Genomic DNA, 27,740 nt, shown 5'->3' on the forward strand with positions numbered 1-27,740 from the left:
GTTGACCTTACAATAGAAAATGCCAAAAGAATTGGGAGAATGGAAAAATTTACTGTTACCACGTAAGCAGACAGAAAAGCATGGCTGTATTGTCCATGACTGCTTAGTAGGGAATGCTCAGAAAATCCAAAATGTATTGATTTAAAAAAAAAAAATAGAATTTAGAAAACTTTATATCTGATTGCTGGGCGTAGAAACCATGGAGGAATGGTCATTATGTCATGAAACTTCAAGAAGAATAGGAGACCACTGAAGGTTAGTGCTACATGGATTGGGAGCCATTGCCCTGGGATGGAGTTCATGATCATGTTAGTCATGATCAGAAAAATACTAAGGCAAGAACAGTGAATTGTTATATGATGGGAAACAGTAAAAACAGCCATTACTTTGTGAAGGACCTTGTAGCTTTCTGGAATCTGCCCCTTCCAAGTGCTTGGCTGGAGTTGGCACATGCCCCTCTCTGTAGGCATAGGGACAGCCAGCACTGTCCTAACATTTAGCAAATTACACTGAGTAACAGTTCGTTACTACATATTACAAGTGTTCGTACATAAACCCTGTTTTACACTGACTGGGCAGTACTTTTAATAATCTTTTCATTGTATTGTTTTAGCTTTTCAAAAAGAAAAAAAAAGGCAAAAAGTTTAATTTGGTAATAATTGCAGTCTTATATCCCAGTGATACTTAGCTGGGACAGAATACTGGAAATGCCTTGAATAATAACTTATTTGGAGAATAACACTTCCTCCAACTAATACAGGTATTTATTTTCCATTTTCTATCTTCCTAGAATTAGAGAAATGCCAAATTTTCAAACTGGGTTAATTTTTGGAGGGGGAGATAATTCAGCTAACGCTTTTTCTGAGGCCCTTGATGTATATAAAGTGTTTCTTCTCTGTTGATGTGTGTTGGCTGTCTCTGCTTAGTGAAGGCCGAGGGTATGAGAGGAGACCAAAACTCAGTTAAATAAAACACGTTCTGGATTGCACCTCAGTGGGAGGTGTGCGGAACTGTCCCTCGTGTTGTAAAAGGAAGCCACTTGCCCTTCTTGTAGTGACACATTGCACAAAGATTTCTCATAAGTGGAAAGTCATTAAAGAGTTTGAATTGTACTTGTAATATGTTATGCCTCATAGTTGATAGGTGTAGTGCAAGTTAAAGATAACTAACCTGTACAGAAAGCTAGGCAGCTGAATTGTCTTTTCTGAAGACAACCATGACCAAAATAAATCCCTTCTGTAGCAAACAAAAGAAATCTGTGAGCAATGATTGACAAAAGACCAGAAAAGGTGACAAAGAAAAGGGCAGTAACTCCTTTCCAGTCCCATTCCCAGAATACTTTCCTTAATCACAGGTTTAAAAGAGAGTATTCAGAAACTTCAGATCATCTTTCCACAGTGTCTGCTTTTGGACAATCCTCTCTAAAATGTGCACAAGGCCTTAAGAACCCCTTTATGGCAAAGTGGGCTTTTATCTTGTGTTCAGGAGCCAGAGCAGGCTGTAGGAATTAATCCATAATATAGGCAATAATAAAAAAAATCATCTGCACAAATAAATTTGCATTCTTCAAGTCCAGGAAATTATGACCTCTAGGTTCAGTACACAGAAGTAGCAATAGGAAGTAAAGAAACGTCTTTTTTCTTTTTTTTTTCTCAGGGAAAGAGGTATGTTTTTATGAAGGAATCATCAAATCATTATTTTTCCGAAGCATCCCCATTTAAAGTCTAATTATTTGTGTTTACTTGGAGCACGCTTGCTGAAATACACCCAGTTACAGTCTAAACATGGAAAAAGGTGAAGAATACATTAATTTCCATACTAATTTTTTTAATTACCACACATAGTATACCTAAAAAGAGAAAGATACGTTTATTAAATTCAGACTCCCATTATTGGCTGGCTGTATTTAGAGCAGGTTGGCACTGAAGATCCAATGTCACAAATTCATATTACATGACATTTTGTAGTAATTTTCAGGGAATACAACTAGTAAGCAATCGCTTTCCTAGTTTGGTAGATGAGCCACCAAAATATTTTATAATATATCCAACTCTACAAATAGAATTGCCTCAGGACAGTACATACATTTATAGCAGATGTTTGACCTTGTTCTGTTTGACCTGGATTCTTACAACGTACTGTTTTTTCAGCAAACTGTCAGAAAATGTTAAAGAAATATGATACCTGGGCGTCTCATGCTTTGTCTTGATATTTAGCATTGAGATGGGAGTTTGAATGCAGTTTCTTTAACAGGAATTTGATTCACTTGCAACTGGTGACACAAATCAGTGAGTAGCAGTTAAAATTTTAAAAATCGGCAAAACAACTGGGGGATGTTGTCAATGTCAGGGTAGTAATCTTGTTTTCTGCAGTCAAGACGTGTCTAGATTGCTGTCAACTAGATTATTTCTATAATGCAATCATTAGCAGCTGTTTGAAGACAACCTCCCCAAATTCCAGAATCCTGACAATTTATAGCTTTCTTATCTCAGTTCTTTGTCTCTGTTTTCATTCTTCCCTTTAAACCTTTATTTTAAAGCAAGAAAATCAGGAGAGAGAAGCATATTGAGGAAGCTTGGACAGGATCATGATCCAGTGCTTCATCACAGATTTGCTAAATAGGTGTCTTGTATCACGTCCTCTATTTGGGAATTGACTACCGATTGTGGAATATTTAAAGTGATTTTCTTGGTAAAGGCTGATTTTATCAATGACAGTAACAGTTTTTTTCATATAGTGTGCAATATTAGCAAAACCATCAACTCATTATAATCACTGTAGCTGCTAGGTCTCCTTCAGTGCTGAGGGGCTGAGAGCAGGGGGGGCCCTGGCATTGTGGCACAGCCTTCAGGGCACAGCCAAATTCCCACCAAGGCCACACATCACCAACAAAGTGCCCCATTAGTGTCTTGCGTCTTGCTTGGTGCGGCGTGCCGACCACCCCTGTGATGGTCGTGTCACAGCAGGACATCAGGCCACCGTGTCAGAGGGGGACTTCCAGTTTCTGCTGAGGTCAGAGCTTAGGGGGAGGTGGCGGAGGTGCTTACCTTCTTATTTGGGAAGGGAAACAAAAGCAGACTGCTTGAAAGTTTGCTGACTCCTAAGCAGGTGTTATTTCTTCTACAAGGGATACTTGTAAAAGGATTACTTACAAAAGGAGTATTTATAAATGGGAGTGAAAGTAGATTAAACAGATGTTACAAATCAGTTGGTCTTCCCTGAATATATATTCTACAGTTTTCCTGTATTTTTGTAAATATCTCCAAGTTGTCCAACTGTTGTTTTGCCTTTCTCTGCATCCTCAACATCTTTCAGTTTTATTCAGCTGTTTTCATGAAAGTCATTGGTAGTTCAGCTGAAATGTAATGAACATTAACTTTTTTTTTGCATCCAACTTCTCAAAAGCAGTCATGAATTATTATTTAATCAAGCCACTGACATTTACTTTTCTGCCATATCTTACACTGATAAAAATGTTGAAGGAAGTTACTTTGTCTGCTTTAGTGTTTATAGATAGAAAATTATATAGTCACCAAGTCTTTTATAGATATCTTTAGCAACTACTTCAACACGTTTTATTGGGTTTTGCCAATTACATGATAATTGTATATTAGAGATTTATTATTATTATTCCTATTATTACAATTTATTCTAGAGCTGTTTGCTTTATAGTCTTTTAGTAACATCTTTTTAGAGTAAACTGTAAACAGAGAAAGTTCACTTTGCAACTTGAATATACTTAAACGTGATGTAGTGCTGGTACAAATGCAAAGAGTGATTTTAGAGGAAGTGCTAGAGGTGTTGCAGGCTAACCACCAGGTGGTCACCTCAAACCGGAGTGGCTCAGCAGCTCTCGGTGATCATGGCCTGCCCACAGGCCTGCCTGTGGCATACAGGGGAGGTGTCCGTCTGTCTCGGCCACTCACCTTCTTGATAACCAGCAAAGAGTCACAGATACGTTGCAAGGTGACAATCTTTGGCATGCGGCCAGAGAAACATGAACTTATGTGGAATGACCAGCTAAATACACATTTTGGAGTATGACCTGAATGAGAGGTCTAAAGGATGTCAAAGCCTAGACAAGTTGCCCTGGTCATCATTTGTAGCCGGTGCAGAGGAAAAGAGGATTTATGTTGTTCTAAAATGAGCTCCTATGGTGTCACGTGAGACATGTTTTATTAGGAACACTAGATTATAGTTATCTAGAAATGAAAATAGTGTGCATATTGTAAAAATAGCTGCTAAAGCTCACTGTTTCCCTGTAGATCGAGTGATGATGGGTTCCATCCCTGAGTGCTGAAGTTCTGATTAGTTTTCATTCCTTAGCAAAGCATGAGAGTAATAGTGTTTGCCGTTTATAATCTCTTCTTATTATCCAGGCACAAATATTCCTTTCCAAACATCAACTCAATGAAATATGCTCCAGGGGTGTGACTCTATACACGTTCTTCATGAAGCGTTTCAGCTGGCTTCAAACTGGCATTCTGTTTGCAAAGTTAGTTAGATCAAACTCTAAATATTGTTTACCATTATTTGGGGGGATTTAAAGACCTTTGAAAGAAACCTGAAAAAAAATACCACGTTTACTATCATTACTGTTTAAGGGGCCAGTAAGGAAACAACACCCATGTGCAAGGTTTGATACTGCTTTTGCACTATCATGAACTATAGTGGAATAAGTTATTGATACTGCAAAAGACTGCCACAGTGGCTCGTAGCTCTTTTTAATGATGTCCAGTGCTTTAGTTTCTTATCACTTTTGGGGGAAGGTTGCCAAATGCTATACAGTCCATTAATATAACATACTGGATAAACAGAAAAGAAAGGTAATGTTAAATAGTGGTGAGGAAAATACGGCAGTAAAACTGAATCAAAAATAAAAATGATGTGTTGTAGGTATGAGCAAATTCTGTGAATTCAGCAGAGATACACCTACATTTGCTAAGGAGGCAGGTGTGCTTTAGAGAAAAACAGCTTGCTTGAAGTGGAGGAGAGGAGAAGGATTTGCCTGTGGCTCCTGGGGCTGGTTCCTCGCCAGCTGCTGGGCCACTGACAGGACCAGAGGCAATGGGCACGACCTGAAACACAGGAGGGTCCCTCTGAACATCAGGAAGAACTTTCTCACTGTGAGGGTGACCGAGGACTGGCGCAGGTTGCCCAGAGAGGCTGCGGGGTCTCCCTCCTTGGAGACGCTCAAAGCCGCCTGGACACGGACCTGGGCAACCGGCTGCGGGTGACCCCGCTGGAGCAGGTGCCTTGGTCCCTTCCCACCTCAACCCTCCTGCGATTCCGTGATTCTTTCCCTCTCCATACAAACCCCGCCAGAGAGCAGACACTTCGCCGGGCGGCTGCAGGTGTGTCGCGCCGGCCGCGGCCGCTGGCGGTGGGCACCGGCCCGAGCTGCCCCCGGTGCCGTTCAGCGCTCTCCCCGCCTCGGCGAAGCGTGGGGGCCCCCTCTCCCCCTCCCCCGGCCTCCTCCCCGTTTTCAGCGTCCCTCTCGGCCCCCGGCCGCCCCCGGCGCTCCCCTCCCACCTCCCGCCGCGCTGGGGCCACCCGTCGGCCCAGCGGGGACCGGGCGGGGAGGAACAAAGTTTGCGGGCGGTGCCTGCGGGACGGCCCGCCGCTATCGGCCGGCGCCGTTTACCCGGTCCTGCCTCCGGCGCGGTCGGTATTTACAGCCGCCCGCCGCCGGGCCGCCCCGCCGGCGAGGCTCGCACCACGGGCGCCGTCCCCCCCCACCCCCGCCCGCCCCGGTGACTTACGCCGCCGGCTGACGGCTCACCCCGCTGATAGGCGGCCCCGTGCTGGCTGCGGCGGCCCGCCCCGCCGTGAGCAGCGGCGCCGGCGGAGGCAGAGCCGGGGCAGAGCCGGGGCAGAGCCGGGGCAGAGCCGGGGCAGAGCCGGGGCAGAGCCGGGGCAGAGCCGGGGCAGAGCCGGGGCAGAGCCGGGCTTCGCGGCGCGCAGCCCGCCCAGCGCTCCCCGCCACCCTCACCCCCCACGGCACTGAGCGCCCGCGGAGGGCTCCGCTCCCCTCCGCCCCGCTCCGCCGCTGCCCCCCCCCCCCCCGCTCCGCTCCGCGCCGCCCGCCGCCAAGACGCCGCGCTTCTTGTACCGCGCCAAAGGCGGGTGCCGCTCGGCCAAGATGGGCCGGCAGACGGCGGCCGGCGGTCGCGCCATGCAGCGGTCGCAGAGCCGGAGCAGCCTCTCCGCCTCCTTCGAGGCGCTGGCGGTCTACTTCCCCTGCATGAACTCCCTGGAGGAGGAGGACGGAGGTGAGGGGCCGTGGCGGGACCGGGCCGGGGCCGGGGCCGGCGGCAGCAGGTGTGCGCGGGGTGGGTCCCCGCCCGCGGTCCCGCGGGGGGCTCCGGGGGGTCCCCGGGATGGGGCGGGCCCGGCAGTGGCACCCCCCCGGGGAGGGCCGGGGTCCCCGTCCCCGTTCCTGTCCCTGTCCCCGTCCCGGCGGGCGGGCGGGCGAGCGGCGGTGCGGAGCGCGGAGCTCGGCGCGGAGACCCAGCTCCCGGAGAGTTACTGGTGGTGAGAGAGGGGTTGGTGAAACAGTGCTTGTAACTGGAGAATGAGGTGTGATTTAAATGATGATGTTTATCATCACGTTGGAAATGAAGTTACTAGCTGAGCTTTAATTATGTTGGAAAAAAATGGGGTAGAGGGTCTCTCCATTTTCTGCTCATTCATAAGGAAAACAAGCCACACTTCCTCACGGGTGGTTTTCTGACACGGCATGGGCTTGCTCAGGTAACCTTTGTCCGTTATTACAACATAATTTACAAAGAACGCTAGACTTGAACAACTAAATACTGGCCCTGATTAACTTTTTCGTGGGAACAGCAGTGTAGGTAGAAGGCTCTGCGTACACATAGACCTTGCAGCTGTCACTCACAGTGAATCGTTACCCATAAAAGTAAGTCCAACCAGTAAAGTGTGTGTATAATTTCCATATATTTGTTGTAGGACCACAACCTTACATAAAAAAGAAGAGAAATGCAATGGATTTTCTGTGTAACTGTGGCCAATAAAAAGAAAAGAACAAAGCCTAAGCTAGCTATCAAAAAAACCTGAAAAATCAAAAGTTCCAGTTACTGTTCGGAACGTGTGTAACAAATGTACATGTAGAGTTAAGCATGGCACCAACCCCTACCCAGGACAGAACTTGTGTTTCATGAGTTTGTGTTGAAAATACTTGTTTCGTAAAGAAGATAATGTGGTGTGTTTAAATGTGTTTACATACAGAATGAACTGATGGTCTTCCCAGTGTTTATCAGAACTAATTCAGGATTTTTAATTTCATTAAGATTAATGGAGCACATTGCACCTTCAATAGATTTGAGCAATATCAAATTAAGATATCAGTATCCGTCCAGTGCCGCTAGCCAAACATGCATGTACACCATTCATAATCTGTATTTAAAATATCTGCATATATCACCTCCCACATCTCAGGCCGAGGGTTCAGCAGAAAACGTCTGTCCCCAGTCTTCACACGTCTTGCTTTATCTTTTCATGTGCAACAGTGCCTAAGTCTCTTCTCCAGAACATCTTTCCTTGTCTGATGCGAACGCTGAGGTGTGGTCCCCTGCCTTCCCCCCCGGACCCTCCTCTGGGGCTGGCCACGCTGCCCCTTCCCATAAAAAAGAGGGAGCTGGCCCCTGGGGCGAAGTGTGCTGTCCTTCAGTACTCTCATCTGCTCCCTGCCTTGAACAATGAAGTGGACTGTGAAATATTGCCAGTAGACTGCATGGTAGGCTTTAGAGGGCATTTTTAATCTTTTGCCATGCTAATAAACACAATGGCTGAAAACACATGTTTTTAAAACACTGAAAATATCATATATTATGCTAAACGTGCTTAGGTGTTCTTTAAAGATTTTTCTCTCCATCATTCCAGAATAGTTGTCTTTTCAATCCTGATTATTAGTTACAACAATTGCATTAATCCTGTGTGAAGTCAGGGTATTGATTTTTTTGTTTTGATCTATTTTCTTGACTTCTCTAGGAAACACTTAACTTATGCCTCAGTTGATATCTGTGAATGTTTAAAACTGTTCGCTGGTTCAAAGACATATGAAATATATGGAAGTCAGTAGAAGAATATCTGTTAATTTAAGGGTAATTATAATGATTTATTTGGTTTGTGCTGGCAAGTTATCTAAATAGAAGTGTTAAAAGAATGTATATGGATTTTTTTACATGTGTTGATTTACATTATCGGATCCTATTTTAGATGTAGGCTACACTTGAAAATGCATTTCATGTAATTCCAATGAAAAAATAGAGATATAATTGCTATGCAGTTTTTAGGGAGCTGAGTTTCTGCTACCTGAGATTTCAGACATACCAGGTTACAGAGGGAGTGACAGGCATGACAGCTAAACTCTTTTCCCAAGTGCTTTCACTGAGATTAGAAAGAAAAAACGCGATGGGTTTTTTTGATGGCAAGTCACCTCTGCGCTCAAATAAGAATTTGTTGTCTTTTGAGTGCTTCTGTGCAATTTATATTTATGTACCACCAGTGTCCTTAAGTGAGTGTTGTACATGCACTCCCATGTTCACGTACTTAATGCTCTTCTACAGTTTAATCTGAAAAAGATAGCTGTTAAACCTACTTCATAAGTTATGCATCCTCAAGATGTAGTTATTTCTGCATATGATGGATAGGTTAAAAAAAGTTAACCTGCTATAGGGGTGCTTTTACATTTCCCACTCAATCACATTTTTAATACAAATAGAAAATCTGACCTGTTGAGGCATTTATTTGTGATACTCACTTGAAGACTTTTGTTCATTAACTGCTGAAATGAATACACTGGTCCATAGGTAAATCTTTGGGTATGAAAGAATACGAGTATTGTCGAGTTCAGAAGTAAATGACTAGTAAGTAACTCAATACAACATATTAATAAGAATAATTTTAGAAACTATTTTTGAACATGATGATTGAGAAGATCTATTTGAGTATCAGTTGATTAAAGAAGGAGACTTCTTAAGCCCTGGCATCCAAGCTGTAATGTACTGAAGAAGTGGGCTGTGGAAGGGCTGCAGTTTTCCAGCTGGTAGCCATGAACTTGCCATGGGTAGGCCTGAACCTGCCATGGTGGGCCAGGTTTGCACCACAGGGAACTGCTGTTCACTCTAGCATTTCCTACTTGCTGATCAGTTAGATGAGTCCTTCAAGTTTATTCACATTCGTTATTTTGAAAGGAGGTTGTTCTATTCTGTTCTGTTCTATTCTATTCTATTCTATTCTATTCTATTCTATTCTATTCTATTCTATTCTATTCTATTCTTAGCTCTGTCTAGTAAAAGGTATTGAAAAGTCAGGTTTTTTCATCATCAATTTATTTCTGGCATGTGTGCATGTGCACACACAGAACTAACATGTCATATGGTACCAGGGCAAATTACATATGTTATCAAAGTATCAAGGTTATTAAAGGGTGTCTTTTGCATTTTTTGTTAGATTCATTGACGATAAAGTATACAGCCTGCATAGTAAAGTGAGGATATGCTTGGAACAGATTTAAATTACTTAGAAATTGTTGAAGTGGTGTGGGGACAGAGGGCAAATCAGTCCCTCTCTGAATGCTCTTGGAGCATCCCAAGCCTCACATTTTGTCTGAAATCCTGACTTTGTTGAAATTAATGAAAGCTTGTCATTAAATTAAAAAAACCAAGGAATTTCCAATGTAAATGTGTGTGAGATCCTTTCAGATGTCTGGGTAGTCATAGTGCAAAATTTCTTGCACATAATATATTTAAAAGTAGTGGATATGAGTTTACTAAACTTTCCTGTGGACAACTGGAAAATGTGCTAGAGCAAACGATTCTTATGTACAAGAAGGTTACTGGACAAGAATTACAGTTGTCCAACATGCACTGAGAAAAGAAGAGAGAGGCTCAGATTGCATGTGGTCACTAGAAAGCCTATGTCTTTTTTATGAGTGGGACTGTTAACTTGGTGCTTCCTCAAGTTACACCGTGTGTATTGTTTGCTGTAATAAATTTGCGCTACAGTTTCCTTTTTATACTCTATTTACATTCACTTCTGATTTGCATTTACACTGAGGTGTTGATATAAACTGTTAAATAGCAGGTTGCCAGGAGTGCAGCTAGGGAACTGCTAGTCATGGCAAGATCTGTGTGCAGAACTATGCTCTCCAAAAGGGAGTATATTTCAATTTAATGTCGTCTTTTGCCAAAGTTTTTGGGTGGTAGTGAAGCTATGAGATTCAAGGGGAAAGTAAAATGCTTTGCAGGTGCTGAAGACAATTCAAGAGATAATTCTTTATAATTTAAGACATAAATTAATTCAGAAAGAACTGGAAAGCATCTCAGTCTCCCAGTAAGTTAGAAAAACAAAAGGCAATTGAAAAAAAAAAAAAGCCACAGAATGTTCTTCAGTCCAAGACAATCATGCCAAAAATAGCAAGAATTAGTTGTGTTAGCTGAGGAGAAGATGCATTACAGTTCTGCATATTGATGTCTACTGAAAGAAGTATCTGAGTGTTGCTGCAGGAGTTCAGCAGGAATAGAAGCACATGGTATGCTCCTGTCACCTGGCTGATAACTATCTGGGAAACTTGCTCGAGGGGTTGTTCGATCCCACACAGGTATCAGCAGGAGTGTTGCCATTGATGCTAGTGAGTGAAGGATCAGGACTTATGTAGATGTATGCTGAACTGCTCAGTTGAGCACTGTTACTGGCTTCAGTGGCATTTCTCACCGATTAATCATTGCTCATTTGTAGAGCTGGGATAAAGCTCGGCAGTTCCTGGATTCTGTTCCTGTGGTTAGGCCGCCAGATCACATTGTCCCTGTGGAGGTCCCAGTAGACAATAACAAGCAGACAATAATTTAAACAGAAATAGAAAATGGGGGAAGTAGTAACAATAAATTCATTAACACAGTAATTATTAAAGTGAAGAGAATCCTGCACATGAAGTAGTTATGCTTTAAAATTATCCTCTTAAAAAGAATAAAGTAATAGTAGGAATATCAAGCAATGAAGAAAATGAGAATAACTACATCTTCTTGGGGGAATTGGCCTACTTTTTGGCCTTGGTGGTAAAGATGACCTTGTTTACGTGCAATGTTCATAGGCAGAGCCAAGGTGGAATATGAAAGAAGGGTATGCTGCCCTGTGGCAGGGTGTCACTGTAAAAGGTGAAGCTTTAAAGACCCTGGCTTGATTAATGCTAACACGCCAGAGACTGCTGCGCATCTCATGCAACAGTGGGGTGGCTCATCTTAGAGGATAAAAATCACTCCCAATACGGAATAATAATCATTCCATAAAGAATTTGTATGACATCTAAGTTTATGGTCGATAATTTTTTATGTTTGCTGCTAGGGCACTGCTCGGGCTGAGCTGAGTCAGCCTTTCCGTCAGTGTGGTGGGGCTGGGTGTCTCCCACTTCTGCAGCTCCTTGGGCTGACTCCAGGGTGGAAGTAGTACAGAAGTCATTTCCAGCAATTTGCATCTCTCTATCCAGTCCCAAGTGTTTTCACCAATTACACTCAGGTACTATACTGATGAAGTAGATGTAGATGCCAAGGTGGGTAAGACCTTTTAAAAAAGAAGCATAGAAAAAACTACACTGTTGCTGGTGAAGTAAAGAGTGTGACAAACAAAACACATGTATTCTGGGACACGTGGAAAATCCACAGAAAAGTAGAAGAGACTGCAGAAGGATTGACATTGAAAGTACAACATACTTCAACCTGACTATATGATAGAAATGCCCAACAGAGTTTTAAAGCTTTATTTCTCTTATATTTGTTGTATTTTTCTTCTGAGCTGCTACTTACACTGCAGCATGTACCTGAATAGCTAACAGGTAACTCAGGTACGGCTATAACAGCAGCAGTGGAGCTACACTGTATGAGAGGTTTCATCTCTGGTGGTACCTACATAAACCTGAAAAAAACTATCTCACTTATATCTACATGCTGTAATTGTCATTTTTCAATGGCAAGGTCAACAGTATAGTCAGAGCAGCGGCACGCTGTGTTGCCATTGTTTCAGTTGGAGAGGTAAATGTTTAACAGCAGTAGTTTGAAAATGGGTCATTATAGTGTGAAATTTGCTCAGAGTTTTGGGAACTGTGGTTATTTAAATAATGATATTTGCATGGTATCATTACTCATCTTAGACAAAGCTAAGAGGAAGAACTGTTTCTAATTTGTGTATTCTCAGTAGCCGTCCAACTACTTGGCACCATCTATCTCATTAAGCCCTAATAGAGGGTGTTGAATTGCTACATCATTCAAAAATGCTGCACAGATCCATCTGATAGTGTATGCAATGACCCTAGCTACACTAAAAATAATCAAGGTTGGGTTAAAGAATGGTGTTACTGTCATTATTGCTTATTTAGAAAGCATATCTCAATTCATATAATACAAAAATAAAAAAGCAATTCTAAGCTCCTCAATATATACACTCTTCCCTGTTTAAGAAGTTTTAATCTGCTCTTGGCACTGCATGGAATAATTGTTATTAATAAGTGCATAAGAATGCTATACATCCAGAAATTTGAATGTACATATGAACATAAAAACATTATCACTCAAAACTGCAGTGATGGTTTCTTTTTACTTAAGATAGTTATCCTTTGTCATTGGCAAAATCAAAGACTGTGTTTAAAAATTTCTTGTGGTGAAGATGTGCACCTATTTAGTGATTCCTTATGTAAATGGCATATAAAATTAGAATGTAATTCCACAAAATTGCCTGCCTTATTTTTTCAGGATTTTAATATCTTCGGGATGAGACTTATTTCCCACTGCTTTGCACTTTTTGTAGCCACATAGATTGTTGTACAGGATGTACAAACTGGGTATAAAATGCTACCATTCTGTTTTGATACATGCACAAGATATGCACAGTCAGACCTGCGATATTTGAATGATAAGAACATTTATGCCATGTGCTACTTCATTGTCGTACCTCTGGGTTCAGTTTTAGAGCAATCATACAAGGCTTTTGACCACACCTAGAAAACTGACTGTCTTAGTAACAGAAACAGAGACTTCTGCAGAAGTGCTGGAAAGGCCTGAGTGGCTGTATGCAGTTGTGTTCCTGATTCACATCTCGCTGTCAGGAGTTGCGCATTTCTAAATAAAAGTAATTAGGATAACATATTAATTCTGCATTTGATGTCTGCTGTTTTTATATTGCAATCAGAACTAAGCTTTTTTTATGATCCCATATTTGAGACATTTAACGTGCAACAGAATTTTTCCAAGTTAGTTTCAAATCTTTATGGGTCTCTGGTTGGACTGGCTAGTCAAGGGGTGCTTTACTAGCTCAGTAAACCTCAGGATAGCAGCTGACTTGGAAATATAGCTTACACAAATTCGAAGAAAACATTCCTTCTTGGCCCTGCAGGCATACATTTGAAAAAAATAATTTAAATGTAATAGAGATGTCCTGATCTCTCTTGAGCCAAATAGGTGACTAAAAATATAAAAACTAGTTTATTTTCTTACTGTATATTACAATCAAGATCTGTAATCAAGATCTTTAAAACAAAGGATCCAACCAGATCTGCATAGCCAGTTTGTTGTTATGTAGTCAGAACCAAGTAACCAAAAGAGAAGTGGAAATCACATCAGTACTAACATCTGTCATCCTTACAGATGCGGTTATTTAGTTTTGATTCCCTGGGATGGCTCCCAGTCTGTTGGCTGTCTGTTATCTGTTATCAGGGGTAAATTCTTTGTCAAGGGAATGGCCAAGCAGCAAACCTCCATGCTGTGGTTCTGTATACACTTAATTGGGATTTCCATTTTACATAGCACAGGTATTGAAAACAAGCTCTAAGCTGTCAGAGATGGCTATTTGCCCTTTTTATGTGTAGGACATTCAGTAGTGATTCTGAATAATAATACAGGGGATACTGGAATTTTAGGAACAGGAAGTAATTATCATGTATGTAGAAAAACAGCTCTTTGTTAACACTTCAGTCTTGTAAAAATGTTTCAAAAACTTTTGGGACCGCCAGTGTTGAAGAGCTTAAACTGATGGATGCCCCACACAGACAAAAGCAGTTTCCATTGTCTGGTGCTTGTAAGAATTTGCTGAAGGGTCAGTTAGGACTGAATAATGGACATCAGCACAGCAGTGAAATTAAAGTGGCAGAATACAATTTTAAACACATTAAAAAGTGGGAGAGAATAAAGAGCAGGTGCCTGCCTTAAACCACAGCATTGCTTGGGAGCAGCGCGTGGTAAACTGACTTTGCGTCACACGGCCACAACAAGCCACAGGGATCTTTTCCAGACTGAAGGTATGACCAGCCTTGCCATGACAGGGAAATGAAATGCAGCAAAGGATGCTGCAACCTGGCCGAAGCTTTATATCCCAGGAACAACTAAGATTCGTGATGGCTGCCTCTTGGGTCCTCTGTATGGGAATTTATCAAGAATGGGACCCAAAAGCTTCTTAATTAACCTTAATCTTAATTAACCATGCTTCCAGTATGGCCAGAGGAGAGAGAGAGGAGGAAACACAAAGGCACAGGACAAGAGTGAAGAAGTATTTTTTGACTGAAAATGAAAAACTAGTGAGGTCTCCCAAGAAATCAAAAAATGCATGGGACAAACTGAGGCTGTCAGTCCAGACTCTCTGAGAGTTTCCAAACCTGGCTGCTCCCATACTGAAGAGCTTCCCCACTGAAGGCAGCTCTGCTTTTGGGCTATCAGGGCAGGACATACCCCCCCCAGTCGGAATTTCTCAGTGTTTTACGTTCAGATACTCATGGGAGCAGGAACTGGAACACACCTTCCCTTCTTCCTTACAAGTGTGAAGTAAGGGAGGTCCCCTGGCTGCAGTTTCTCCCTGGCCCTGCAAATGCTCTTCGGGCTTCATAAATGCTTATGGCGTGTGCTATGAAAAAGGTCCATCAGAAGGACTGTAACAGGATGCTTCATAAGCTGGTCGTTAGCACTGGCCTCTGAGAATTGGTGAGATGGGCTCATAGCTTCTCAAACTGAGGTAACAGTGGAATATGGGTTTCCCAAAGCCTGCTTAAATTAGTAGATCTTAATCTGTGGCTGCTGCTTGGGGTCTGTGGGTGACACAAGGAAAGAAACAACTCAGCTGTGGTTCCCGGCAGTGCTTAAACAAGAGCTAAATGCCTCATTCAGTGCAGCCCAAACCTGGGCTGTTCCAGACACAGAATTGTGTGACTGCAAGGGAATTTGAGACCTACCCCATCTCCCTTTTCTTAGGTAGGATCAAATGTTTTTGGACTGTCTCTGATGATTTTATCTAACCTGTTCTTAACATGCCTAGAGCAGATCTCTAGAGCTTTACTCTTGAAAAAGGGTCACTTACAGGCAGCTAACTCCTGAGTTCAAATGAAAAGACTGAGGCAGTTTTTATGCAGCCTATTTGGTGAGGTGAGGTGAGGAGAGCAGAGAAGAGGCACCTCAAGCACTTGAGTGTGTTTCTGAAGCCGCAGCTGCTCTGTACTCAGTACCAGTCCTACCGAGAGCTCACGTAGCACCGGGGGACTGGCATAGCCAGCCTGCCTCTGCCTGCGCCAGCAACGTCCTCTCTCGGGGCTCTGTGCCTGGTGGTGAGCAGTTGTTGGAGGCTCTTGCTGACAGTGAGCTGAGAGCTCGAGCTCTTCCCGCCGGAGGCAAATTTCATCTGGCTAGATCCCAGATCACGGAAGGCAATCTGTTGCATTCACTGCAGTTTTCGACTTGTCCTCATCTGATATTGAAGATTGTATCGGTAGTTTTGCACCCCTAATTTGCAAGTGATTTGCACTCCAAGTTGTGGGAACAAATAATTCCATGTGTAATTTAGAAAATGTGGCCTGTGGAGTCTATTTGCAGTAACCATACTAGTTAAATTACCAGTGTGATTAACTGTAAGAATGAATGTGCTTTCTTAAATGCCAAAGCAATTATTTCTGGTAATTTATTCCACTCCTTACAATATGGCTGCGAGAATCTGAAGTAGTGTTTTTCAGATAATATATTCCATATTTGTGATGGGGACTTGAGAGAAATTTCTTCTTTCTAGGACAATTAGATTATACTAATTTGGAGAACATTTTCAATGTTCTTTATTAGAGCTTAGTAAATTGTGAGTAAAATGATTTTCAATGTAGGTAGTCAGCAACACACTTAGCAACAAAATATACTATTAAACTCTCTTGTTTCTACATCCTTTCATTTGGTAGGATTAAAAACAGGGTGAGCATGAGGTGAGCGTATATGTCTATATACTTTATGATTACAAAACCAACCCACACTTTTACAGTGGCACTAGTTACATGTTTACTTCTGTGTTAGTGTCAGATGCATTCCCAAGTTATTCATCTAGCTAGAGATTAGCATCACCTCAGTTGGGTTCATTCAACTGTATGTTTGTTTTCACAAATGGTTTTAGGAAATGATTTGTCTTAAACCAAAAAGGACAACTTTAAAATATATTGTTGGTTTGTTCCTTTTGGGCTGGGTCCAGGACAGAATGCAGCCACACAAGTAGTTGAATTAGCACAACAGAGGAGGTTTTAATTTCCAGGCAGGAATGAGGGAAAACAGTTTGGATTTACTAGTGGTAAGACCTTCAACCAGATCTTCTACCAGCTACAGCTTGGAAGTATGGCACCAAAGACTATTTCTTTGCATTTTCATTGCTACTTGCAACTTTTAAAGTATTTTAATGCTGAATTTGAGACACAAATTCTGGATTATGTAAGTACTGTCTTTGCTTTTAAATTGTTTGAGGACTTGTGGGATTATTTTTTATTTATTACATTTTTCCAGGGACCAATGTATTGCAAGTATTGTGGGCAATCAAGTGTAGGTATTTCTCATGTGTATTATTACATATTAGTTTAGCCAAGCTTAATCTGAAAGAATATTCATCTCTAAAGCAGTGGCTCAGGAATCATGCCTGTGATCTGGGTCATCTTCTTTACTTCTATTCCAAATTGCCATTTTGCTGTTAAAGTCTTCATTTCTTATTTCACAAAGCATCAACATCATGATAAGGAGCCTTATTGCTGAAAGGTTCAGATATTTCTCTTTTGAGACCATCAGAGAGCTCTGCCTGTTTCTGTTGAAAACTGGAAAATAGTTACTCGCAGAGCCTCCTTTCAACCCTCTTTAAATTCAGTGTTAAGGTCGGAATAATTACTGTTTACCACCTGCACTTATACGAAAGCTGGATATACTATGCATGCCTAACTTTCATGCTGTATCCAAGTTGTATCTTCGCAGCTGTCGGCCTGTCTTCATGTGAGCAAGAGCACTTATTTTGGTTAAAATGAAAAAAAGTAAAACTGCTTAAAAATAAGATTCAGAGGGATGCTAAGAACAGCTACACGTGTGCCTCTATGAAGACTTGAATGGCAATTGTACCAGTTCTGCCTTGATTTCTCAGTAAATTGATGTGCAACAGATGTGTTGATTGTTTTTCCTGTGAATGTTCTGCTAGAGTGAATTTTAATTCTAATTCAGAAAAAAATCTGCCCTACTAATTAATAAAAGTTACTATGTACTCCTTCACATATCACATATTCAAACACATCTTTATCCCAAACCCCAAAATCTTTGAAAGATATGACATGAAGAGATTGAAGAATCATGCAAGATGGAGATGTTCTGTTAAATTTGCATGAGAGAATTCATGTTTGCAACAATGAATTGAGAATGACCACCATTCAACAAGGCTGAATGAAAATGAATGCTTACTAATCAAAAAGAGCTCTTACAATGTAAGAGCAATATCCTGTAACAATACTTGAATGAAAAGAGCATGGAGCTTCAGGAATTCGGTGCCTTTCACGTGTAACTATGATGCAGTGTACCTTTTCTACAAAACTGTAGCACAAATTTTTCCTGGCAGTTTTGTGGGAATATTTCTTTGATGTGAGTGATTGGATTTTAGAACAACTCTGGACCAGTGTTGGAAGTCAGCTGCCAGCTTTCATTAGTTTAATATAAATAATAAAACCAGCAGACACTTGGAACAGTACAAACCAATAGAAATGAAATTGTTGGCTTCTGCCCTTCATTTTTCATATGTAATGTTAGCCTTGCATCTTTTTTATTTGTATTTATTGCACCAGGTATTGATGGGCATTTTCAGAAGTAGTTTTGACGTAGTAAAAAAATTATTTCACTCTGTTGGGTAATAAATTCATGTGGGTAGCTGAAGTTCTAGAGGAAAATTATTACTTCTGTTATTTTTATATACTCATTAAAAGTTATGGTCTTAAGGAATGCATAGAAGGCTTGTAATAAGCAATATGATTTGAACCACTCATGATACTGTTATAGAAATGTCTCACTACTGCTAAATGTTGCAAAGTTATTAATCTTTCTTGACAAGGGGCCAGTGGGTTTCAAGGTGTTTTGGGTATCTATTTCCCACTTCACTAAAATTCCCGTGTTTTTCATCTGACCTAATATCCCTCCTGACTGGAGGGCCTGGGAGACTGTCGTGGTTTAACCCCAGCGGGCAGCCCAGCCCCACACAGCCGCTCACTCACTCTCCCCTGCAACAAGATGGGGGAGAGGATCGGAAGAGTAAAAGTGAGAAAACTTGTGGGCTGAGATAAAGACAGTTTAGTAGGTAAAGCAAAAGCCGCGCACGCAAGCAAAGCAAAACAAGGAATTCATTCACCACTTCCCATGGGCAGGCAGGTGTTCAGCCATCTCCAGGAAAGCAGGGCTCCATCATGTGTAACAGTTACTTGGGTAGACAAACGCCATCACTCCAAACATCCCTCCTTCCTTCTTCTTCCCCCAGCTTTATATGCTGAGCATGACATCCTATGGCATGGAATGTCCCTTTGGTCAGTTGGGGTCAGCTGTCCCAGCTGTGTCCCCTCACAACTCCTTGTGACCCCCCAGCCTGCTCGCTGGTGGGGTGGGGTGAGGAGCAGAAAAGGCCTTGGCTCTGTGTGAGCACTGCTCAGCAGTAACAAAAATATCCCTGTGTTATCAACACTGTTTTCAGCACAAATCCAAAACATAGCCCCATACTAGCTACTGTGAAGAAAATTAAGTCTATCCCAGCCAAAACCAGCACAGAGACTTCAGCCTACACTGCAAGCTGTAGGACAGAGTGACACTGAGTGTGGACATTGAAATTGATGTCCCGCTCCTATTCCCTGTCTGAGGGTGCAGGTCCTCCTACTCTAAGCCAGCCCCTGTGCTCACATGTTCATCTCGGGGTGTGAGAGTCCTTATCCCAGGACAATCTCCTCCCTTGCTCATTTCCTTTCTCGAATCCTAGAGCTTCACCAACCCCACAGGTCCAGCAGTTCTTCTGACCTCTGGTACATGATGAGCCAGAGAAGGTGTAAAGGGTAGCAGAGGCTACAAACAACTGCAGAAGAGAGTGAGTCCCTAGATATCCTAGGATATTGGATATTACTCTACCCTCATTGTATCACTGTTTAAGAATTCCGATATTATTTGGTGTTGTGTACATTTAGAGTTATTGTTCTTTTATAATATTATCAGTATATCACACACCACTGTGCTGAAGTCAGGGGGGTAGTGAACAGATAAAAGAAATTGGAATACAGAATTCCTTGCCCCATTGCAGGGTCCAGCATTTAAAATTAGAAATGACATGGAATGACTGTCTTATTCATGAAAGAAAAACTGAAGCTTCATTCCTACTAATTTCTTTCCTTTCTTTTTTTTTTGCTTTCAACATATGTTCTGGCTGAGGTCTTAATCAAAATTCCTACACTAAAATGCTGCTTTATTAAGTTTTGAGTATTTTTTCCCTTGTCTGATACTCAGCTATCTGCCACTTTGCTGTTTTTACAACTAAAATTAAACTATGCAAGCAGATACAAACAAACGTTACTCTTGGAGGTGGTAATAAAGTTTCATATTGTGCATAAAAGTCAATATTGTATTTTTTAGATATACAGTTAAAGCTGCTAGTGAAATGAGAAGAGCGTGAATAGAGAAGAAAGAATGGGAAGGCTTCTTGATTTGTTGTTTACTGTCCTCACTAATGGATATCTGTAACTTGATTTAGCAGATGATGACCAAATGTTTTTAAATCAAATAATTCATCTGAATTAGAACATTCCTCAGACACCGCAGGTTTTGACATAATGGTAACATTTTAATTGAATTGCTAAGAGGGATGTATTCATCCAGAGAAAACATATTTTAAACACACTGGACTACAGATAGTGTAAATCTGGTTACCTCAGTGGGCAGACTTGTGTTGTGCGTATGCTGTCTGCCCTTGGAAAGCAGGCAGTGACAGAACTAAGGTCCTGTAAAAGAGATTTACACTGCTGCTTGCCTATTATTTAAAAAAAACGGTCATTTTTAAATGGAAGTTCTGGCACAGGCCATCGATTTCTGGCTCCGAGTGTTTCTGCCACAGGGAGTGGTGGTGTGCTGCCCGCAGGGCGGCCCAGCCGCGACAGCGCCGTGCGATGGGGGCTTCTTTTTTGTCTCTGCAGAAGCAGGGGGCAAGAAGCTGCGGAGCACCGTCCAGAGGAGCACTGAGACAGGGCTGGCTGTGGAGATGAGGAACTGGATGACCCGTCAGGCCAGCCGGGAGTCGACGGATGGGAGCATGAACAGCTACAGCTCTGAGGGAAAGTAAGCAGCAGTTACAAACTGTGGTTGCCTGACGTTTCTCCAGGAAACCGGTAGTTAGACAAAAGTGCGGTGAGCGCTGTAGGCCCTGTTCTGTCAGAATTCCCTTCACAAGCTAGTGTCATTGATGGACCAAGCCTAAGTCTTCCCCTGTGACCAAAAGAATCTCCCATTGTTGGTGCAAGAAGGACGAGGATCGTTTCTGGCGTGCCATGAGAAAGGCACCTGGTGGGTCAGGGCATCGGCATGCGGTGTGGCAGGAGGGGCAGCGGGTGCAGTGCGCCGGGTAAAACACAGAAAAGGACAGGTCCTCGTCTGAAAACTCCTTGCATGCGTCTGTGCTTTGCAGAGCAGAGCATTTCCAGGTGTCATTCACTGGGCTCAAGAGTTTTTCAAAGATTCTTCTATTTAATCCTGGGCAGAAGTATGAGACTGTCATGTGTCATGCTTTTCATAAAAGCCCAAGTTAAAAGACTTCTGAGTGGTATGTTCAAGACATTGCCCAGAAAAATCTTACTGTGCATAGATTTATTAGTGGTATTCACAGCACTGGACGATACACCTACACTGGACAATATATCTTACACATCCAAGTTGATGCACTATATGCGTTTGAGATGGACATTTATTTTTGGTTGGTCATTACAAATCTCATTAGTTCTTACTGCCTTGTAATGGGTCACAGATAACTTATGGCAAGAATTTGGATTTTAAGTTACTTTGGTCATTTGCCACAATGGATTTCAGTTCCATTATTGAATAGACATCATTACCAAAGACATTTTAAACAAAATGTTTATAAAAAATGCTTATTTTAAAAGTAGTGACCAGTGTTCAGTCTGATGCAATAATTTCACTGGATACATATGGCATTCAGCCATTGAGTTCATGTTGACTGAGACGCCTTCATGTAACTAAATTACTGGTAAGGGCATGTATTAGTATCTTACTGAACTGGTCACATATGAATACTACAATAATTAACACTGGTCTTTAGTACATTGGGAAAAGAGAGCATGATGGAAAAATATTACTGTGGAAATTAGACTTAGTGAGGATTAGCGCTTTCTTCACCTGTTTATATGCCAGAAGCCAAATTGCTGCTTGTTGAACACTGTGAAGTTTTGAAAATTACAGTAATTGTTTTGTAATCTTGTCAGTGTAAATAAGTTCCTTGTGAGCAGTAGTACTAAAACCATAAATGCTAAATGCAAAACATCTAGAAAACAAAAAAGGGCAAATTCAAGTGTATTTATTTTTGGGTTTTTTTAACATTATTTTTTAGTTTGATTTTCCCTGGTGTAAGGTTGGCTGCAGACAGCCAGTTCAGTGATTTTCTGGATGGACTTGGTCCTGCCCAGCTTGTAGGACGACAGACTTTGGCAACACCATCAATGGGTAAGCATTTATGTCCTATAGATATGATATAATCTACTGGGTCTGGTAATTAGAACATAGAAACTGTCTAGAGTCTAAGTCTTTAAATACGGATTTCCCATGTGGTTTTGAACAACTCAGTTAAGACCAAAACTATAACCTCAGCCAAAGTTGAACATAATTGTGGATGCTCATTAAGACACTCAATAGTAGAAAGGTGCTTTGAAAAATTCAGTCTTTTATCTCTTCTTCTTCAGTTTTCTAACTTTAAAATGTGGCTAATGAGACCAATCCTTTCTCTGAATCACTTGGATAGTATTGAATAAAAATGGAAATTTAGGTGCAAAGTATTTGTTATTATTGTGCTTACAGGCTTTTTTTATATTCGCAAGTTATCTTTTCATAGCTTGACTTAAACTAGAGGCACGGTGAAGAGATTTTAAACAGTTTTACAGAGCTGCTTTGTACTAACGCCCTTGCTGCCTTTATTTTTTCAGAAATTCTTAAGACAAAATAATTTAATTTGAAGTGATAGGGGCATGGGAAGTGGGAGACAAGATGTTATTGCAGGGTTTTTTAATTGTTTACTAACAGTGAAGAGAATAAGTATTAAAATATCTAGTAGTGTTAAAATCCAGATCATACTTACTGGTGGAATGCAGACCATACAAGTCATCATGCATTCATCCTAGAAATTCCCATAGCTTTTCATATATTGAAGTATTTCTGAATTACAATGCCGGGATTTCTTTCTGTTGTCTAGGAGATATCCAGGTGGGAATGATGGACAAGAAAGGACAACTGGAAGTAGAAATAATCCGAGCCCGTGGCCTTGTTGTAAAACCAGGTTCAAAGACACTGCCAGGTAAGGAAGAAAAATCTTAGCAACAAGAATAGAGTTCTACCAAAAAAATCCAGCAAACCCCCAACTTCTGAGGCTTTACTGTTCAACTTATGTAAACTCTTAGCAAATTCACATATCAGTAGATGACAGTATTGTACACTGAAATGCATAATGTATTGAAATGGTATACAAAAAATCAACCCTACTTAAGGAGTTAAAAAAAAAATCAGACTGGTGTTTGGGCTACCAGAAGACAAAAAAGTGTTTCAGTAACAGCAAATGCATTGTTGGTTATGGGGTAGAAAGGAAGGTATATACCGAAGATGTGATATAGGAATCTTAGGGCTGAAGAGGGTATCAACAAGAGGTGTGGAGTAGGTAACTACTCGAAAAGTAGACCAGTGTTTGCTACTTACTCCTTATTTTATAATCTGATGTCCTATAACACTATGTGAAAAGGACAATATAATGATATTTTTAGCAAGCTCTTCTGCCAAAATAGAAATTGTGTCAGAGTCTTTTCTTCACTGATTTTCACCTTGTAGATAATTTGAAATTATTAACAATTTGGAGCATTGATCCAAATCTCTCCAAAGTCAATGCAAGTCATTCATTTACTTAACAGGCCTATTTTGCATACTGTACAGTATAGGGATACTATATATAGGAATATCTGATTTTTCCAGGTCAGAATCTGAATTGTTCCATGGCAAGAGAGACATATAAAAAGTAGTAAAGAAAAAATTATACCATGGAGAAAAGTAAAGGAAATGCATGGATGCTTTGCATGTGAATAAATGTTAATATTGCTTGTGGAGATTTGTTCATATAAGTTATATATCCAGTAAAAGGCAGATTTTATCATATGGTGATAGAACAGCGCATCTGTTACGCAAGAAATCTGGACTTCTTTACTTACTGTTCTTTATTTTCTTTCTTCTAAGCACCATATGTAAAGGTGTATCTATTAGAAAATGGAGTCTGCATAGCCAAAAAGAAAACAAAGGTAGCAAGAAAAACGCTGGAACCACTTTATCAGCAACTTCTATCATTTGAAGAAAGTCCCCAAGGAAAAGTTTTACAGGTAATTTGCATCAATATTCTTCCAAATCTGAAAACTTCACCTGTACAGTTTTCACTGAATGAGTTTCAAACTTCCTTTCATGCTTCATGTGGCAAGTTCTGCTATCTCAAATACTTGTTGAGCAGATAAATACTACAGTAATAACTGTTGATGCAAGTAGAAAGTGCAGAGCAAAAGTTAGTTGTAGATTATTTTGCTCCTACTATATGTATGGGCTCCTTCTCTCACTGGGCTTTCTCTAGTATCATGGATAACTTCTCTGTTACTGCCCAGGTCATTTCTGTCACTGCATCATGATTAGTATACACAGAACTAAACCATGTCAGCAGTCAAATATTTCATTCTTTACTATAATTAAATAAGCAGAGACATTTGTCGAATCAGATTGAAGCTCTCATCATTTTTGCTGAAATTTTTCTATTTTCTTGTGTTCCTTTGCTAACAGATAATTGTTTGGGGAGACTATGGACGTATGGATCACAAATCCTTTATGGGAGTGGCACAGATACTTTTAGATGAACTGGACCTGTCCAACATGGTGATTGGGTGGTTCAAACTCTTCCCTCCTTCTTCCCTAGTAGACCCAACTTTAGCTCCTCTCACTAGAAGAGCTTCCCAATCATCTCTTGAAAGTTCAACAGGACCTTCGTATGCTCGCTCATAGCAGCTGTGAAACTGTTGTCATAGCAACCAGCGTTACAAAAAAAATAAAATTACAGGTCGCAAACCCTGGTAACACTGCATGCTTAATGTTGTGTCTTCTGAGCCTGTTTCTAGGGCTGCAACGCGATCCTGTGTTCTCAAGGAAGTTGCACACATTGTGCCCTACGGAAGGCCCTCAGGTGAAGGACTGAAGTCATGAAGAACTGATAGGTTTGGAGTTCAGGGACACTCAGTTTTGGTCCAATCTGAAGCCATGGACTAAACTAAAAGAATCAATCTGTTTCATGCAACAAAAGTCCTTTTCAATGGCATATCTGTTTTGTTGCTCCCGTTTATTTATCTGCCCTGCCCTCCTAATGCTTGGTTATGCCACAGAAATGGAGTTACCCTCCCATGAAGCCATGTTACGAGTCAGTGGATTGGCAGACACTGGAAGAAAAGAAGAATGTAAGGATGCTAGAAAAGTCAACTGTCATTTGAAACAGTTGCTGGAGATCCGAAAACTCTTCATACTGAAAAGGTTCAAGGCTTAAAGTGGCGGGCTTCATACCTCCAGCTATAGATACAGTGAAACCCCAGATATGATGGACTCTCTGAAAAATAAAGTTCTGTGGATATACTGTACTGTATGAAATTAAAGAAACTTTTTTGCATGGACACAGATTTAGCTGAACACTTAAATTATTTTCTTGGGGCTGCAACTTGCAAAAAAAAAGAATAAATCAGCCATTTTCAACAATTTATATTATTTTTAAAAATAAATTTCACTAGTGCATGGTTTTAAAGGGAAGAGAATGCAACAGGGTGATACAAAGACACACCACGTTTATCATTCTTTAAACCAGTCATGGTCTGTATTTTTGCAGACATATATTAAAAATAAAAAATAATTTCTAGCAAATATTTAAAATTCTGTTTATGTGACAAGAAATAAGTGTAATATATTAAATTTATTTAAATGTAAAAGGTACAAGCCTTGTAAAGTTCAACATAATGTGCAAATTGTACACTTCTTTTACCTCCTCCTTTCTCTATCTCTCCTCCCAGTCTCCCTTCTTCCTTTTGCTCTTTTTCCCCTCTACCTCCCAGGATGACCATCATATTCTAAAATGGCTACCTTTTGACTTATTACTCTCTTATGCCCCGTATTTGGTTCAGGGTTGCAGATTGTTCTGCATTTCTGAATTATTTGCGAAAAATATTGTTTAAGAACTTACTTTTTTTCAAGCATGTTGAAAAGGATTTTGCAACATGGCTTGGGAGTACATTAATGTAATTCAGCATGTATTTGATAAAGAAGATATTTGAACTTTTTGCAATTTATTGTACAGTGCATGGTAACTTTCATTTTTTCTCACCTTCAAATTGAATTCTACAGCAAAATACTGGAATCATGTGGCCATTGTAAGATGTCTTCAATAAATTTGTTTTCAGCACCAGCATCTTTCATTCAAAGGTTGAACTATCATTTCTTGAAGGTTTTTGGAAAGAGGAAAAATTTAAGTACCTGGTTGATTTTTAGGAAATAAATTTAAACACCTTTATTTGCACTGAACCAAATTAATTGCTACATTTTTGAGATTACAAAAGCAACAAAGGTTACTAATTCATACAGTTCTTCTGCTGTAAAGTTCAATTTTCATAAACTATTTGTGTTGCAAAAGACATAATTAGGTAATATCAGTCTGGAAAATATCAGTCTTTGGTTTGTAAAATAGCCTTAAAGAAAGCTTATCAGTACCACTCTGACACCTATTTGACACCATTACCAGAACCCTCATTGCAGTCAGTGGATCTTTAAAAACCTGTTTTTTTGTAGCAGACAGTAACTACCGTTGGGTGGTGCTGCAAGTTCAAGCTTCTCCTTAAATTCTATTATTTAAAAGGAATGTAACTGGCTAACATTTAATAACAAAATATCCTTTTTTTCTGGGTCTTTGTATGCCTTTAATACCTATTTAAGGTTTAATATTGAAACCTTGTAATAATTTTTGAAATACACATTACATTTACCTTTAAGGCCACACAGAATTATTCTGATTTTATTTGAAAATCTATTGAAGTTTCCCATTAAGAAATTGTACCTGCCTCATAAGAGGGCAAACGTAATAACAGTATCACTTAAAATGCCTTTTACTTTGTGCAATATCATATAAATCAAGATTGTGTCTTGTCTTCAGAGTTTATATAATGGATTATTGTTAAGTTAATGGACAGACTGGTAAAATTATATTTATTGAAATAATTTAGACACCTGTCTACCAGCAGCAAATAAATACTACTAACATACAGTCTACAGTATCCCCTAGGATATTAAACAAAAATACATAAGCATTTTCCTGATACTGTGGGATGTGCTCACACATTCTTGTATGCATAGTCCTATATAAATTATTTCAAATTTTAAAATCAAGGACATGACGCATGGAAGGTTTGTACATACTTGTCATTATGCAGTATTTATTTTAAAAAAATTAATGTATTTTTTTTAATTTTCACACGTCTGCAACTCTACTTATGGTTTAGTCATGTAAATAGCACTATTCCAGTGATCACTGCTGTCTTGTACATAGTACGTTTTAAAACGTTAAAAGGAATTACAGTTGGGGGAAAAAAAAAAGGGCAGATTAGGCCTGTAATGAACACCAACTAATGTAAATCAAACTCATTCTGGTGATGGTATTTAACACTTTAAATAAAACATTTTCTTTACAGAACTTGTGTGCAGCACTTTGTTGCTTTTCTCTGAGATGGTCGGCAGCATCCTTCAGTGGAGCTCATGGCAAACAGCACATGCAGCTGAAGAAGCAGCAAGCTTTTCTTCTCCTAGCAGTGCTGCCAATGAAATGTCATTTTTAGGATAACACGTTCACGGCCGGAGGTTTTCGGACGGTGGGTGCACGCAGGCCGGGGGAGCGGTGGGAGGCTGGGTCTGCCTGTCCCCCAGCCAGGCGTCGGGCTCCGCGCTCCGGCCACGCTCCTGCTCTCACATGCCAAAACAGGAGCAGAGCTCCAGGGCTGGAGCTGCCTCTAAGCTGCCAACCCGGGCTGCGAGGACGTGCTCCATCTCCGATATAACCAGCACGCTGAATGTGCTGGGAGGGTGAAGTGCTGCTGCCAGCTGGCGTGGAGCGGCTGTGCCACCCGGTTA

The 27,740-nt window shown here is 40.8% G+C and overlaps 1 protein-coding gene across 50 annotated transcripts in view; it reads left to right on the forward strand.

Moving 5' to 3' along the window:
- RIMS2 (regulating synaptic membrane exocytosis 2) overlaps positions 1-27,306 on the forward strand; it is a 493,527-nt gene extending 466,221 nt beyond the window's left edge. For all 50 annotated transcript variants that reach the window (XM_052787016.1, XM_052787021.1, XM_052787004.1 and 47 more), the window contains 5 exons: positions 20,483-20,624; positions 21,907-22,019; positions 22,762-22,863; positions 23,787-23,926; positions 24,372-27,306. In XM_052787016.1, the coding sequence (XP_052642976.1) occupies positions 20,483-20,624; positions 21,907-22,019; positions 22,762-22,863; positions 23,787-23,926; positions 24,372-24,590 (716 nt within the window). In that variant the 3' untranslated portion in view covers positions 24,591-27,306. The remainder of the gene's footprint in view (positions 1-20,482; positions 20,625-21,906; positions 22,020-22,761; positions 22,864-23,786; positions 23,927-24,371) is intronic.
- Positions 27,307-27,740: the final 434 nt, after the last annotated feature.

Source organism: Harpia harpyja, chromosome 5 (genome assembly GCF_026419915.1).
Source record: "Harpia harpyja isolate bHarHar1 chromosome 5, bHarHar1 primary haplotype, whole genome shotgun sequence".
NCBI classification, from domain to species: Eukaryota; Metazoa; Chordata; class Aves; order Accipitriformes; family Accipitridae; genus Harpia; species Harpia harpyja.